The 16,431-nt window shown below is 58.7% G+C and overlaps 1 protein-coding gene and 1 long non-coding RNA gene across 2 annotated transcripts; one reads left to right on the top strand and one right to left on the bottom strand.

Annotated features, from left to right (window-relative positions):
• Positions 1 to 382: 382 nt before the first annotated feature.
• LOC135299796 (maestro heat-like repeat-containing protein family member 1) lies at positions 383 to 5,822 on the bottom strand. Its single transcript, XM_064419218.1, has 15 exons — positions 5,309 to 5,822; positions 4,954 to 5,018; positions 4,519 to 4,851; positions 4,185 to 4,333; positions 3,780 to 3,927; positions 3,387 to 3,571; positions 3,167 to 3,304; positions 2,772 to 2,886; positions 2,463 to 2,600; positions 2,055 to 2,231; positions 1,776 to 1,931; positions 1,514 to 1,615; positions 1,198 to 1,300; positions 867 to 923; positions 383 to 596 (listed from the first exon to the last, which is right to left on the bottom strand). The coding sequence occupies exons 1-15, from the start codon at positions 5,424 to 5,426 to the stop codon at positions 397 to 399; spliced, it is 2,184 nt and encodes a 727-aa protein (XP_064275288.1). The 5' UTR covers positions 5,427 to 5,822; the 3' UTR covers positions 383 to 396.
• A 527-nt stretch (positions 5,823 to 6,349) lies between these two features.
• Positions 6,350 to 8,547, top strand: LOC135298317 (uncharacterized). The gene is made up of 2 exons (XR_010360301.1): positions 6,350 to 8,055; positions 8,173 to 8,547. It is a non-coding gene; the product is annotated as an uncharacterized LOC135298317 (long non-coding RNA).
• Positions 8,548 to 16,431: the final 7,884 nt, after the last annotated feature.

Genomic DNA, 16,431 nt, shown 5'->3' with positions numbered 1-16,431 from the left:
CCGCTCCAGCAGGGATCCCCGCAGCTCCGGCCCTGCCCACCCGCTCTGTCGGCAGCACAAAGGCTTCAGCAGAACCACCACAGGCCAAGGGGCTTCTGGCCATTGTCCCTGCAGCACTGCACACCTGGGCAGCTGGCTGAGTGCAAGCACCATTTTCCCCCTTCAGGGACCCCTCAGCTTGCTCTGCTGCTGAGCACAAGCATCTTTTTCACCGTTTCCTCTCTCTTGCCCTGCAGATCCTGGGCAGCAAAGAAAAGCTCCTGGGAGTCTGTGTATTATAACACATTCTATATTTACAGAAATTCAAAAGAGGAAAAAAAAAAAAAAGAAAAATCTTAAAAGATAAAGGAAAATTCCCACTGGCTAGGATTGCCCCCACCAAGTGTGCCTTGCCCATCAGTTCTCCTCAGAGCTCTGGCAATGCAGCCAGCCGAGCCCTGACAGACGAGGCCGACTCTTCCATGCCCTGCGCAGCTGATCTTGCAGCCTCTGGAAGATGGAATAGTGCCCACGCTGAATTGCCCGGAGGACATGCAGTGTTTGAAGTGCCACCTCTGACACGGCACTGCTCATATCCTCGGTCAGGTGTTCAAGGGCTGCATGAGAGAGGAACAGAGCCACGGTCAGGTCCCGGATCTGCACAGAGATGAGGAGAGCCCCCTGCCAGGGCCATCCCAGCCGGCTCTTGCCATGGCCAGGAGGGAGCAGGGACCAAGGGGATCAGCCCAAAGCGGCAGGCCAGGAATGCCCCACATGGCCCTGAAACCTCTGTGCGTTCAGCCACGGGAGCAGAGCCCTGCACAGCCGGGGCAGGGCTTGTAACTCTCCCTGCCAGTCCCTGGTGTCAGCCCGCTGCCCTCACTCACCACTGCAGATCATCAGGAGCTCTCTTGGCTGCCCCCTCAGGTGCCGCCCGGCCATCCCTGTGAACACAGAGCCTGTCACGGCGGCAGCGGCACAGCTCCCTGCCAGCGGCGCTGCCAGCGCTGCGGCCACACGCCCTGCTGGCCCGGCAGGGCTCAGCCCGGGCCCTTGCCGCACGCTGCCGCCCAAGGGCACGGCTGCCAGAGGGCGGCAGCAGCGCCCGGGCCAGGCGGGGCTCCACGGCGCCGGGCCCGGATGGCACTGCCAGGGCAGCGGGCGGGGCTGGGGCCGAGCTGCGGCGGGCCGGGGAGGGAGCCCGGCCTCGTGGCTCACCCATGAACCTGATGGCCGCCTCTCGCAGGGACTCCTGTGGGCTCTCCAGGTAGCGCAGGGCCCGGCGCAGCTGCTCGGCCGCTCGGCTCGTGTCCTCTGCCAGCTGCAGAGAGCGGCAGCAGGGAAGGCTTGGCGCGGGCTCAGCCCCTGTGGCGGGCGCTCCCTGCGCCCAGCCCCGGCCTCCCCTGCCCGCACAGCCCTGAGGCGCGGCCAGCAGCCGCTGGCGCCGGGCTCCGCAGGGGGCAGAGGGCCGGCTGCTGCCCGGGGAGCCGCGGGGCCGCCCCGCAGCCCCGCCGGTTCTTAAAGCTGTTCTTACCAAGACCTCGGCAAAGGCCAACAGCTTCTCTGCCTCCACCAGCTCTTTGAGATCCCTCCTCTGCAGGAACCCGGCCGCACAATGCAGCGTTTCCTGAGAGGCCTGGAGAGCAGCAGAGACCCAGAGATAGCCCCACAGCCCAGGACACAGGACTCACATCCCTGTGCCACAGCCTGGAGGAGGCTGCAGCTCGGGATGTGACCAGGGCAGCTGGCAGCCCAGCCCCCTGCCACGGGGACACTAGCAGCCCACGAGTCCTGACCTCTGCCACACGCTGATTCTCATCATGGCAGTGGAAGAAGAGTGCAGGAAGGCTCTGGCACACCACTGACTTCAGGGGCTTTTTTCCCTCCTCTGCTACCAAATCCATCACCTTGAAGAAGAGGTCAAGGGAGAGCAACTGCACGTGGCTGTTGTCCTGAATGAAAGAAAAAACCTCAGCGCCATCTACTCCAGGCCCACCTGAAGAGTACAAAAAACCACAGTGCACAAAGTTTCTGGGCAGCACCCAGTGCCCCAGGCTGGGGATACAAAGCCTTACGTGGTCGAAGAGCAGCAGGAGAGCCTCAGCCAGCTTCGGGGCAGTGGTGCTGGATACCAGCATGTCTCTGCTCTTGAGCAAATTAGTGAACACAGAGACCGTCATGCCGACCAGCTCTTCGTCTGCATCACCCAGCAGCTCCAGAAGGCTTGGAGACAGAGTGCCCATTCTCCTGGCCTGTGTGGAACACAAGGCTGTGCTGGGAAGCCATGGACGGCTGCACCGCCAACAGCGCCCGGGCACTGCGACCCCACCCTGCTGCTGCAGGGCCCACAGGCCAAAGGCCTGCCCCAAAGCAGTGGGGCAGGTGAGGCAGGAGAGCTGGGAGCAGCTGCCTCAGCTGCTGAAGCCCTGCCAGCCCATGGGGCTGCTTTCCCCAGCGCAGCTTCAGCCGCTGCCCCTTCTCACCATCGAGGGATCCTTGCTGAGCACCACGAGGCCTCTGAGTGCCAGGCGACGCCTCTCCCTGCACTCATTCCTCAGGTGCCTTGACATGATCTCCAGGATGCTGTCAGCACATTCCCTCAAGTCCAGGCACTCGAGGACCTGAAAGGCACAGGGCAGTGACAGGGCACCCGGCCAGCAGCAGCCCAGAACCGCACAGGGCTGGGCCAGGCAGCAGCACAGGGCACGGGCACCGTCCCAGGCAGCTGCGGCTACGAGAGGGCAGAGAGCTGGGAGGCAGCTCAGCCAGGCAGCGCTGGCCTTCAGGCTCACCTCCACAAGGAACGCTAGGCCAGGCAGATCCCAGCGTGGCTCCTCCCTGCTGAGCAGCCCAAGCAGACGGAGAGCAATCCCAGAACACAAGGAGAGGGAGCCACGGCGCATCTCTCTGGAAGGGGAAAAAAGACACCAAGAGCCTGAGGTGGGGGGACCAAACCTCTGCCAGGACTGACTCACGGAGGTCTGGTCTTTGCCCAGCATCCCTGGAGAGGATGTGAGCGCTGTGGGAGGTGGCCCCTTCGGGGCACCCTCCTCTCCCAGCCTTTTCCAGTCTCCTTGGCCGTCCCTCGGTGACAAGGCCCTCTGGCCCATGACCACAGGGACTGTGTGGGGCACCCGGGCACAGGGCACAAATGCTGGGGGCAGTGTGGAGGAGAAGGGGGTCTCACCTGGCCAGCAGACCCACGGCATAGTGCTGGGTGTGAGCACACAGCAGCGTGTCCCAGCCACACTTACGCTCCATATCCATCACCTCCTGGTCACACTCCAGTCGGCAGAGCAGAGCCTTCATGGCCTGCACTGCAAACCTGTGTGCAGAGCAAAGCCCAGGTCACACTGGGAGCACTGGCACTGGCCACAAGGGCATGGGAAGGACAGGAGGACTGGGACCTGTTGGGCTTGCTGGGAAGGTGGTGTTCCTCCTGGCACGCTCTCCAGAAGTTTTCAACTTCCTCTGGTGGCATCTGCTGGGTGGTGATGACAACATGGAAGAGCAGAGCCACAAACAGGCGGGAGGAATGAAGGATCATGGCCTCCTGGCATTTAGGCACAATGACCCAGATCACCAGAGTTGCCTGCAGAAGAAGCAGCCCAAGACAGCGCTCAGTGCCCTGGTGTCCATGGGGCAGGGCCCAGGGGCAGATGCAGGGGGAGCAGTGGGCCTGGTGTCCCCTGAGTCTGCCCCTAGCCCAAGTTTCATCCCAGCGACTGAGGCAGGGAGAGGATGGAGAGCTGCTGGAGAGGCAACCGGGTGGCAAGCAAAGGCCAGTTCCAGAAACTCACAGCCAGGGCAAAAACGTCCTTGTTGTCCCCATCGGAGGTGCATGTGCTGTGCACAGGCCAATCCTCCATCACACAGAGCAGTGTTGCCAGCACCTTCTCCATTGTTGGTCCTGATGTGCCTATGGCTCTCCACATCATTGCAGCAGCTCTGTAGGATCAGAGCTCTGTGTCAGAGGCATCTCAGTCACAGTACCATGCCCTGTGCAGCTGTGGGGGCACAGGTGACTGAGCCCCGGTGCCCTGAGGGGCAGGGAGGGAGCATTGGCAGCAGGCTGGGCAAACAGAGGGGCCCGAGGGTCCTGGAGCTCTCTGCCTGTCTGGCAGAGCCCATTGGACAGGCTGTGATGGGCCACGGGCCCTAAAGGCTGGTGAGCCCTGAGCTCTCAAGGCACGTGGGCCCCGTACCTGTCACACGTTGGGGCACAGTGCAGGAGGGTCAGCGCCACGTCTGCAGGGTGTTCCTCAGCCAGCCTCACAATGTCGCTGTGCAGCCTGGCATCCACAGTGACGTGGGACATGAGACTCTGGTGGATGTTCTTCACCATGGCTGGCACCTGGAGTAGGCATGGGGAAGACCTGGAGCGCTGTGTATGGGAGCAACTTCCCCAGGTTCCCCCCAAGAAGTGCCTCCCTTCCCGTCACAATCTACTGGCCTCAAAGGCTGAGGGGGCCCAGTGACCGAGGCTTGAGGGGACACACGGCCCTGGGAGGCCTCCAGTCCTAGCCCCAGGCTGCTTACCTGCTGCTGATAAGGAACAGCACTCTCCAGGAAAAAATCCACAGTGGAAGCACAAATCTCAGGGGGAGTGGGCATGGCTCCAGTATTTTTCAAGGCCTCAGTCTCTTCATTGTCAGTGTTTGTTATGACTGCATCCTCAGTCCCTGATGTGGGAAGATCCTGTGCCCACGTTTCAGTCCCTGAGGTGTCCAAGTCTTGTGAGAGCCCAGCCAAGTCTGGGCTGACATCAGGCTCTGCCTGGAGCTGGGTCAGCCCCGAGTCAGGCTCAGCTGGGCCCTCAGCTGCTGTGGTGTTGGTCTCTCTACGCCGAATGCGCGGGAATTTTCGGAACATCTGCCAAAGAATAAAGGACAGGGAAGCCAGGGATGCTCCAAGCGTAGTGCTCAGCTGAGCAGGTACAGCAGGCCCAGCCCAGGTGGGCATAGCTGCAGGTACCTGCGCTGTTCTGCGGAAGCGGTCATGGCTGGATTGCTGCTCTTGTGTGCGCTCCACGGCTGCATCTGGCAAAGAGCGAGCACAGCCAGAGCTGAGGGGCTGAGGGAGAGGCCGGAGAACACAGCCCAGCCCTGCGCTCCCCAGGCAGGGACAGCCCCGGGATGCCCCAGGGGGATGGAGCACGGCCACTGCGGGGTGTCTGCCTGGGCCCTCTTCCGTCCTCTCCATGGGCATGGCCCCAGGGGATGGGGACGGGACGGGACGGGACGGGACGGGACGGGACGGGATGGGATGGGACGGAATGGGGCCAGGCTGGCTGCAGGCTCCAGTCCTATGGCCCAGCTCTGCCACTCACCCTCCTGCAGTGTCTGGATCTGCTCTGGCTCTTCAAGTTGCTCTCCTGCAGCAGCTCCAGGGCCTTTCTTATTTTTCCCCCGGAAGCATTTGAACAGGCTGAAAAATCTGCCTGCCATTCCACCTTCCAGCCTTGAAGGCACCTTCTAGAGAGATGCCTCAGGATATTGCCAAGTCAGCAATTTCAGTTGTGCCTTGAAGATTTCTGAGACAGAGCGGTCTCAGGATAGCTGCAGGACAGCAAGTCCTGCACTCTAGTCTTGGGGGCTCCTGCCACAATGACAGGAGATTCCTGGTAAATGACTCAGGTCAGCAAGTCCCACAGTCTGGCCTCGAGGTCAGCTGCAGGAACAACACCTCAGAAAAGCTCCGGGTCAGGCAGGAACGAGTGCGCTGTGCGGGGGCTCCTCACAGCACCGCTCTGCCCCGTCCTGTCCCGTCGCCTGCTCTGAGCGCTGTGGAGTGTTCTTGTCACTGCCAGCTCCTATGTCACCACGTGTCACAAAGGACACATTCCTCCATTCCATGCCACAGTGACCATGCTGCAGCGTGTCACAAAGGGCCCTTGCACACACTGACACCTGCCCTGGGGCCGCCCCCAGCCCACCCAAAGTAGCCCTGGTTGGCAGGAATCCCTGGCCCCAAGTGTCTAAGGCAGCCCGACAGGATCTTTAGGAAGGGCTCAGCCCATCAGCAAACGTTGCCCTGCTCTGCGGGCTCAGGGCAGCAGAAGGAGCCCCCAGGGCTGCCGAGGCAGCCGCGCTGGCAAGGGCATGAGGCCTTCCACGGAAGCTGGCATGGCCTCCTTGGGACACGTCCCGGCTGCTGGCCATCCTAAACCCGCGGCTGTGACAGGCACAGGGAACGTGTGGGCCAGGGCACCAATGCTGCTCTGAGCCCTGGGGCCCGGGCAGCGCTGCCATCAGCAGGTGTGGCAGAGTCCCTGCCCAAGCAGAGCTGCCACCCCCCGAGCCCTGGCAGCGCTGCTGCCCCTCTCCTGCCCCAGAGACCTGTGCCCCGGGGGGCTTCTGTGCCACAGGGAGCCAAAGCTCACGTGTACTGGGGGCTGTGCTCCTCCCTGCAGGGGCTGTTGGCAGCAGCACCCGGAGCACTGCTGCAACACCTGGTGTCTGTGAGAAGGCAGAGGCTGTTAGTCAGTCCTGAAATGATTTGCTCATGGAAGGGATTGGCAGTAGCACCACAACACCATCAGCTGCTGAGTTTCCCTGGACAATTGGATTGTTCAGGGACACTGTCGTGTTTCATTGTGATCTTCTGTCAGTTCTTCTGGGAAAAACACTGGCCCAGTCTGTGATGTTCAGTGCTCCATTTGCTGTGTGTCTGTCTATGTCTTAGCTGATGCAAAGCAAATATTTCCTCCAGACCCAAAGAGCTGTGCCTGAAAATTCACAGAGCTACATCCATTTCTGATTTTTTTAAAAAGTTTTCCAGAGCCCGCTGATCATTTTCAAGGTTTTCAGAGAACCACAGAATAATGAGGTTTTAAGACATGTCTAGGATCATCAAGTCCAACCTATGCCCCAACACTTCAATTAGACTATAGCACCAAATGCCATATTCCACCTTTTTTAAAACACATTCAAAGATTCTGATTCCACCACCTCCCTGGGAAGAACATTCCAGTACTTTATTATTCTTTTGGTGAAAATTTTTTTCCTAATATCCAACCTATACCTTCCCTGACGTACCTTGAGACTGTGTCCTCTTGTTCTGTCAGTCACTGCCCAGTGGAAGAGACCGACCCCCACCTGTCTACAACCTCCCTTCAGGAAGTTGTAGAGAGCAATAGGGTCACCTCTAAGCCTCCGTTTCTCCAGGCTAAACAACCCCAGTTCCTTCAAACATTCCTCATAGGGCTTGTGTTCCAAGCCCCTCACCAGCCTTGTTGCCCTCCTCTGAACGTGCTCAAGCATCTCAACATCCTTCCTAAACTGAGGGGCCCAGAACTGGACACAGTACTCAAGGTGCGGTCTCACCAGCGCCGAGTACAGGGCAACAATGACCTCCCTGCTCCTGCTGGCCACACAATTCCTACTGCAGGCCGGGATGCCATTGGCCTTCTTGGCCACCAAGGCACATTGCTGGCTCATATTCAACCGGCTGTCAACCAGCACCCCCAGGTCCCTTTCCACCTGAACACTGTCCAGCCACACTGTCCCCAGCTTGTTACATTGTAGGGGATTTTTGTGGCCAAAACGTAGAACTCGGCACTTGGACTTATTAAACTTCATGCTGCTGGACTCTGCCCATCCATCCAACGGATCCAAGTCTCTCTGCAGAGCCCTCCTTCCTTCCAGGAGATCAACACAAGCTCCCAGCTTAGTGTCAGCTGCAAATTTACTAATGAAGGACTCGATGCCCTCATCCATGTCGTCTATAAAAATATGAAATAGAACTGGTCCCAGCACAGAGCCCTGAGGGACAGCACTGGTGACTGGCCGCCAGCTGGATGCAGCACCGTTCACCATCACTCTCTGGGCCCAGCCATCCAGCCAGTTCCTAACCCAGCCAAGAGTGCTCCCGCCCAAGCCGTGGGCTGCCAGCTTCTCCAGGAGTGTGCTGTGGGAGACAGTATCAAAGGCCTTGCTGAAGTCTAAATAGACAACATGCACAGCCTTTCCTGCGTCCACCAGGCAGGTCACCTGGTCACAGAAGGAGACCAGGCTGGTCACACGTGGCCTACCCTTTGTAACCCCTGCTGACTGGCTCTGATACCCTGGCCATGCTGTAAGTGCTGTGTGATAGCACTCAGCGTGAACTGTTCCATCATCTTACCTGTTACTGAGGTCAGGCTAACTGGCCTGTAATTGCCAGGATCCTCCTTCCTACCTTTTTTGTAAGCAGGTGTCCCATTGGCCAGCTTCCAATCATCTGGAACCTCGCCAGTGAGCCACGACTCTGGATAAATGATGGAGAGCGGCTTCGCAAGCTCATCTTCCAGCTCCCTCATCACCCTGGCATGGATCCCATCTGGCCCCATTGATTAATGAATATCCAAGTGTCCCATCAGTTCTCTGGCTGCCTCTTCTTGGATAACAAGAGGACCATTCTGCTCCCTGGCACCACCTACCAACCCCTGAGGACAAGCTGTCTTACCACCACAGACTGAGGCGAAGAAGGCATTAAGCATTTCTGCCTTTTCCTCATCTTTAGTCACTAGGTTGCCTGCCTCATTCAATAAGGAACAGAGGTCGGATATACCCTTCCTTTTACCATTAATATATTTGCAAAAACTTTTTTTATTCTTTTTAACAGAAGTTGCCAAGTTAAGTTCAAACTGAGCTCTGGCCACCCTATTTTTTTTCCTACATGCACTAGCAGCTCCCTTAAATACTTCCTGAGAAATCAGCCCCTCCTTTAAAAGACGATACATCTTTTTTTTTATTTCTAAGTTCCTTCAAAACCTTGTTGCTCATCCAGACTGGACATTTGCCTCGTCGACTCATCTTTCAGCACACAGGGACAGTTCTCTCCCTATGCCCTAGGGCACATGCTGCAGAAGTTCTGCTGTTACATTCTTTTGCATTTCCTGAAAGTGACCCGCAATGACCAGTCGATCAAAGCCCTGGGAAAACTTGAACTCCTGTGTGAAGCCAGGCAAAACATTTAAGCCATGAAGTGCCAAGTACGGTCCCTGGTGTCATACCCTGTTCCCTGTAATTGTGCTGATGCCATTTAAAAGGGGTTGCCAATGAAAACAACCTTTTAACAGTTTTGTAATTTCTGCCTTAGCATTCAAATCCTTGACCAGAAAAATCCCATGTTAAATACTAAAGCTGTCATTTTCACCCTGCATTTTAGAGTCTCTGAACAGTTGCACAAGGTTTTTAGTTTTAAACACTACAGAAAAAGTCCCTGGTGCTCAGCTATAACTTTTACATTGGTACATACTCCTGATGATTATTTTAGGCAGGAGCAGCAAACCCAAGAATGAGGCAAACAGGCTCATTCCTGTGTTCTCATGTCCTGCACAGCACTGACTGGGAATTCAAGATTGCATTCAGGAGCCTCAGGGTGCTCAGGAAGGCACAAAAACTTTGGGATGCTGAAATGGACCGGCCTGGGGCCTGTGCCTGGGCTGCACATCTGGATGCTCCAACAAAGGCTGAATGGACAGAGCATGGCCCACTGGAGACTCCCATTCCAAGTCCTGTGAGCTACACAATTCAGCTGTAACCAGCTGAGTTTTTCATGTCAGCTTGAAATCCAGGAGAGGAAAAGGCAAACATGGAAAAGTGTTCTTCCAGTTCTAGTGACAGCTGTGCCTGCATAGCACCTGTGCCCATGGCAGGGTGGTGGGAACTGGATGATCCTTACGATACTTTGCAACACAAACTGCTCTGGCATTCTCCAAGCTGAGAAGAAAACTCGAATTTTCCTCATGTTGTCAATTGCTGAGCAAACGTGACAGTATCAAAGGAGGCATGGGACTCTAATTTGTCCTTCCATTGCCACCATTCGAACTGCTCAATCCCTATTGTCACTGCAGACCCTGGAATTGGTGGAAGTTCCTGGCTAAGCATTAGACAGTCCAAAGAGAGCAAAAGAAGCACTGACAGAGCCAGAGGAGCTCTTTCTTAGTAAAGAAAACCACATGTTTAGACTGAAAGAGCCTATATTTAGGTTAGAGGCTCTTGCCAGCACCTTCCAGGACTCTCTGCTGTGCACACTGCGCTTTTCTTGCCCGCGCCCAACAGGCTTTGGAACGCAGAGCACAAGCTGGCTGGCTCTGCCACCAGCACATCCCAAACACGGGCGGAGGAAGAAGCAGCAGGGGCTGTTTTGTGACCATGTCCAAGAGAGACTGGGAGGGTGCCCTCCCTCTGCTCTCACCTGGTTGGCTTTCTGCCTGGGGCTGAGCCTGGGGCTGCCATTCCTCACTTGTGGGGACCAGAACCACAGCCGGGATCCCGGCACTACCTGGCAGCGCTCCAGGCACTGGCACGGTCGCGTGTCCGAGTCTCGGGCACCGTGCTGCTGCTTCATTTGCTCTCAGGCACACCCAAAGCTCCCTGCTGAGCCTGGATGGTCTCTGGTTCTGCCCTCCTCCTCATCCTGTGCAGGCATGGAGCACTGCTGTGCTTTCAGGAAGCTGTTCTTGAAAACTGCCAGCATTCCAAGCTCCTTTGCCCTTCATGGATGCTTGCCATGGAATCCCTCACAGCTGGGTTCAGAGCATCCTCAGGCTGGCTCTTCCAAAATCCAGGGGCTCCAGGATGCTCAGCAAGATCTGTAACTGCACAGGGTTGTGGAACTGCACCTTCAGCACAGGGACCGTGCCAGCCTGACCTGCCCTCGTTCCTCTGGGTCTGTGCACAAAACACGGCGTGGCAGAGAACGGCAGCAGGGGCCTGTGTGTCCCAGGGCCCCGGATTTGTTCTGCTTCAGCTCCACAGGGATGCAGGCAAAGTGAAGAAGCCAAACTGTTTATTAATAGAAGGCGAAGCAAAGGAATGAGCTGGGTGGGGAAAAGGGGAAGGGCAGGATCTGAGGACTAGAGGGAAAGAGCCGTGAAAAGGGAGGGAGAGTGGAGGGAAAAAGAAGGGATGGGCAGAGTCTGAGGGCTGGAGGGAGGGAGCTATCTATAAGCAGGGAGAGGGCTGAAGCCATGCAAGTTTCCCACAGGCTTAGCTGTGCCAATCATCAGCAGTGCCTGGAGCTCCAGCTGGTCTCTTCTGGTCTCAAGGCACTCTCATCTTCCATGGCATTTGCAGGTCTTCAACAAACACTGGTTCTTCTGAGCCAGTTCTGTAACTCTCCAACTGAATATCTGTTTAACAACTATGTTTTTCTGGGAAGGGCTGTCATCTCTCCTCAGGGCTTGAAGGGCTGGAAGGGAGAGGAACAGAGCCACAGTCAGAGCCTGGATCTGTGGGAATCCTAGGAGACCGTCCTGCCAGGGCCATCCCACCCAGCTCTGGCCATGGCCAGAAGAGAGGGGGTGTCAACTGGATCAGCTGGCCATGAATCTGCCCCCCCGCATCCCTGCAATCTCTCTGTGCTCTGCCCACGTCACCCCTCATCCACACAGGGAGCGAGCCCGCCGCAGCCGGGACAGGGATGGCAGCTCCCTGCCCAGGCACTGCAGCTCTCCCTGCCAGCCCCGCTGTCAGCCCGCTGCCCTCACTCACCGCTGCAGATCATCAGGAGCTCTCCTGGCTGCCCCCTCAGGTGCCGCCCGGCCATCCCTGTGAACACAGAGCCTGTCACGGCGGCAGCGGCACAGCTCCCTGCCAGCGGCGCTGCCAGCGCTGCGGCCACACGCCCTGCTGGCCCGGCAGGGCTCAGCCCGGGCCCTTGCCGCACGCTGCCGCCCAAGGGCACGGCTGCCAGAGGGCGGCAGCAGCGCCCGGGCCAGGCGGGGCTCCACGGCGCCGGGCCCGGATGGCACTGCCGGGGCAGCGGGCGGGGCTGGGGCCGAGCTGCGGCGGGCCGGGGAGGGAGCCCGGCCTCGGGGCTCACCCGTGAACCTGATGGCCGCCTCTCGCAGGGACTCCTGTGGGCTATCCAGGTAGCGCAGGGCCCGGCGCAGCTGCTCGGCCGATCGGCTCGTGTCCTCTGCCAGCTGCAGAGAGCGGCAGCAGGGAAGGCTCGGCGCGGGCTCAGCCCCTGTGGCGGGCGCTCCCTGCGCCCAGCCCCGGCCTCCCCTGCCCGCACAGCCCTGAGGCGCGGCCAGCAGCCGCTGGCGCCGGGCTCCGCAGGGGGCAGAGGGCCGGCTGCTGCCCGGGGAGCCGCGGGGCCGCCCCGCAGCCCCGCCGCGCCGGGGCTCCATGGGCACCCGGCTCGGGCCCACAGCAGCCTGGAGAAGAGCCCGCGCTGCCTCTGGGTGCAGCAGCGGGCGGGGGCACAGCTGCCAGCCCCGCACATTGAGCACCAAGCTCAGGGGATTTCTCCAGACTGAGGATGGGGATTCTCGGTCGTCCTTACCAAGACCTCGGCAAAGGCCAACAGCTTCTCTATCTCCACCAGCTCTTTGAGATCCCTCCTCTGCAGGAACCCGCCGCACAATGCAGTGTTTCCCAAGAAGCCTGGAGAGCAGCAGAGACCCAGAGATAGCCCCACAGCCCAGGACACAGGACTCACATCCCTGTGCCACAGCCTGGAGGAGGCTGCAGCTCGGGATGTGAGCAGGGCAGCCGGCAGCCCAGCCCCCTGCCAGGGGGACACTAGCAGCCCACGAGTCCTGACCTCTGCCACACGCTGATTCTTATCATGGCAGTGGAAGAAGAGTGCAGGAAGGCTCTGGCACACCACTGACTTCAGGGGCTTTTTTCCCTCCTCTGCTACCAAATCCATCACCTTGAAGAAGAGGTCAAGGGAGAGCAGCTGCACGTGGCTGTTGTCCTGAATGAAAGAAAAAACCTCAGCGCCATCTACTCCAGGCCCACCTGAAGAGTACAAAAAACCACAGTGCACAAAGTTTCTGGGCAGCACCCAGTGCCCCAGGCTGGGGATACAAAGCCTTACGTGGTCGAAGAGCAGCAGGAGAGCCTCAGCCAGCTTCGGGGCAGTGGTGCTGGATACCAGCATGTCTCTGCACTTGAGCAAATTAGTGAACACAGAGAGCGTCATGCCGACCAGCTCTCCGTCTGCATCACCCAGCAGCTCCAGAAGGCTTGGAGACAGAGTGCCCATTCTCCTGGCCTGTGTGGAACACAAGGCTGTGCTGGGAAGCCATGGATGGCTGCACCGCCAACAGCGCCCGGGCACTGCGACCCCACCCTGCTGCTGCAGGGCCCACAGGCCAAAGGCCTGCCCCAAAGCACTGGGGCAGGTGAGGCAGGAGAGCTGGGAGCAGCTGCCTCAGCTGCTGAAGCCCTGCCAGCCCATGGGGCTGCTTTCCCCAGCGCAGCTTCAGCCGCTGCCCCTTCTCACCATCGAGGGATCCTTGCTGAGCACCACGAGGCCTCTGAGTGCCAGGCGATGCCTCTCCCTGCACTCATTCCTCAGGTGCCTTGACATGATCTCCAGGATGCTGTCAGCACATTCCCTCAAGTCCAGGCACTCGAGGACCTGAAAGGCACAGGGCAGTGACAGGGCACCCAGCCAGCAGCAGCCCAGAACCGCACAGGGCTGGGCCAGGCAGCAGCACAGGGCACGGGCACCGTCCCAGGCAGCTGCGGCTACGAGAGGGCAGAGAGCTGGGAGGCAGCTCAGCCAGGCAGCGCTGGCCTTCAGGCTCACCTCCACAAGGAACGCTAGGCCAGGCAGATCCCAGTGTGGCTCCTCCCTGCTGAGCAGCCCAAGCAGGCGAAGAGCAATCCCAGAACACAAGGAGAGGGAGACACGGCGCATCTCTCTGGAAGGGGAAAAAAGACACCAAGAGCCTGAGGTGGGGGGATCAAACCTCTGCCAGGACTGACTCACGGAGGTCTGGTCTTTGCCCAGCATCCCTGGAGAGGATGTGAGCGCTGTGGGAGGTGGCCCCTTCGGGGCACCCTCCTCTCCCAGCCTTTTCCAGTCTCCTTGGCCGTCCCTCGGTGACAAGGCCCTCTGGCCCATGACCACAGGGACTGTGTGGGGCACCCGGGCACAGGGCACAAATGCTGGGGGCAGTGTGGAGGAGAAGGGGGTCTCACCTGGCCAGCAGACCCACGGCATAGTGCTGGGTGTGAGCACACAGCAGCGTGTCCCAGCCACACTTACGCTCCATATCCATCACCTCCTGGTCACACTCCAGTCGGCAGGGCAGAGCCTTCATGGCCTGCACTGCAAACCTGTGTGCAGAGCAAAGCCCAGGTCACACTGGGAGCACTGGTACTGGCCACAAGGGCATGGGAAGGACAGGAGGACTGGGACCTGTTGGGCTTGCTGGGAAGGTGGTGTTCCTCCTGGCACACTCTCCAGAAGTTTTCAACTTCCTCTGGTGGCATCTGCTGGGTGGTGATGACAACGTGGAACAGCAGAGCCACAAATAGGCGGGAGGAATGAAGGATCATGGCCTCCTGGCATTTAGGCACAATGACCCAGATCACCAGAGTTGCCTGCAGAAGAAGCAGCCCAAGACAGCGCTCAGTGCCCTGGTGTCCATGGGGCAGGGCCCAAGGGCAGATGCAGGGGGAGCAGTGGGCCTGGTGTCCCCTGAGCCCTAGCTCAGGTTTCAGCCCAGCGACTGAGGCAGGGAGAGGATGGAGAGCTGCTGGAGAGGCAACCGGGTGGCAAGCAAAGGCCAGTTCCAGAAACTCACAGCCAGGGCAAAAACGTCCTTGTTGTCCCCATCGGAGGTGCATGTGCTGTGCACAGGCCAATCCTCCATCACACAGAGCAGTGTTGCCAGCACCTTCTCCACTGTTGGTCCTGATGTGCCTATGGCTCTCCACATCATTGCAGCAGCTCTGTAGGATCAGAGCTCTGTGTCAGAGGCATCTCAGTCACAGTACCATGCCCTGTGCAGCTGTGGGGGCACAGGTGACTGAGCCCCGGTGCCCTGAGGGGCAGGGAGGGAGCATTGGCAGCAGGCTGGGCAAACAGAGGGGCCCGAGGGTCCTGGAGCTCTCTGCCTGTCTGGCAGAGCCCATTGGACAGGCTGTGATGGGCCACGGGCCCTAAAGGCTGGTGAGCCCTGAGCTCTCAAGGCACATGGGCCCCGTACCTGTCACACGTTGGGGCACAGTGCAGGAGGGTCAGCGCCACGTCTGCAGGGTGTTCCTCAGCCAGCCTCACAATGTCGCTGTGCAGCCTGGCATCCACAGTGACGTGGGACATGAGACTCTGGTGGATGTTCTTCACCATGGCTGGCACCTGGAGGAGGCATGGGGAGGACATGGAGCACTGTCTATGGGAGCAACTTCCCCAGGTTCCCCCCAAGAAGTGCCTCCCTTCCCACCACACTCTGCTCGCCTCAAAGGCTGAGGGGGCCCAGTGACCGAGGCTTGAGGGGACACACGTTCCTGGGAGGCCTCCAGTCCTAGCCCCAGGCTGCTTACCTGCTGCTGAGTGCAAACAGCACTCTCCAGGAAAAAATCCACAGTGGAAGCACAAATCTCAGGGGGAGTGGGCATGGCTCCAGTATTTTTCAAGGCCTCAGTCTCTTCATTGTCAGTGTTTGTTATGACTGCATCCTCAGTCCCTGATGTGGGAAGATCCTGTGCCCACGTTTCAGTCCCTGAGGTGTCCAGAGGAGAGATGACAGCCCTTCCCAGGCATACATGTTAGTTCAACAGATAGTCAGTGGGAGAGCTGCAGAACTGGCTCAGAAGAACCAGAGTTTGTTGAAGACCTGCAAATGCCATGGAAGATGAGAGTGCCTTGAGACCAGAAGAGACCAGCTGGAGCTCCAGGCACTGCTGATGATTGGCACAGCTAAGCCTGTGGGAAACTTGCATGGCTTCAGCCCTCTCCCTGCTTATAGATAGCTCCCTCCCTCCAGCCCTCAGACTCTGCCCATCCCTTCTTTTTCCCTCCACTCTCCCTCCCTTTTCACGGCTCTTTCCCTCTAGTCCTCAGATCCTGCCCTTCCCCTTTTCCCCACCCAGCTCATTCCTTTGCTTCGCCTTCTATTAATAAACAGTTTGGCTTCTTCACTTTGCCTGCATCCCTGTGGAGCTGAAGCAGAACAAATCCGGGGCCCTGGGACACACAGGCCCCTGCTGCCATTCTCTGCCACGCCGTGTTTTGTGCACAGACCCAGAGGAACGAGGGCAGGTCAGGCTGGCACGGTCCCTGTGCTGAAGGTGCAGTTCCACAACACTGTGCAGGTACAGATCCTGCTGAGCACACGGAAGGCCAGCAGTGGCCAAGGAGTCTGTGTGTCAGGAGTGAAGTCGTGTCTAAGGCCCTGCCACATTTGATCCGCTGCTGTGCACGTCAGCAAGATAATGAAGAACAGACAGTGAAGGAAACCTTATGGTTGAACTGGTGGGAATGTGACCCTTGAGAGAAACAATGGATTGGTCAATTGATGGGAAGTTAAACTGTGAAAGAGGAACAGCACACAGTGGAGCTGTGGTTGGCATGGAGGTGGTATCAGAAGCCATTGCGGCCTCATCTGATGCACTGGCTAAGCGTGAGATGACGTCCTAAGTGGAAAAACTGCAGAGGAGGAGATGTCAGGCCTGGTTCTGGTGTGGTGGGATGAAAAGGACAAAATGCACGCCCTGTTGA

The sequence above is a fragment of the Passer domesticus genome, chromosome 4, assembly GCF_036417665.1.
Source record: "Passer domesticus isolate bPasDom1 chromosome 4, bPasDom1.hap1, whole genome shotgun sequence".
Lineage (NCBI taxonomy): Eukaryota > Metazoa > Chordata > Aves > Passeriformes > Passeridae > Passer > Passer domesticus.
Note: the sequence above shows the minus strand (reverse complement) of the source record. Positions and strands in the feature narration are given on the sequence as shown.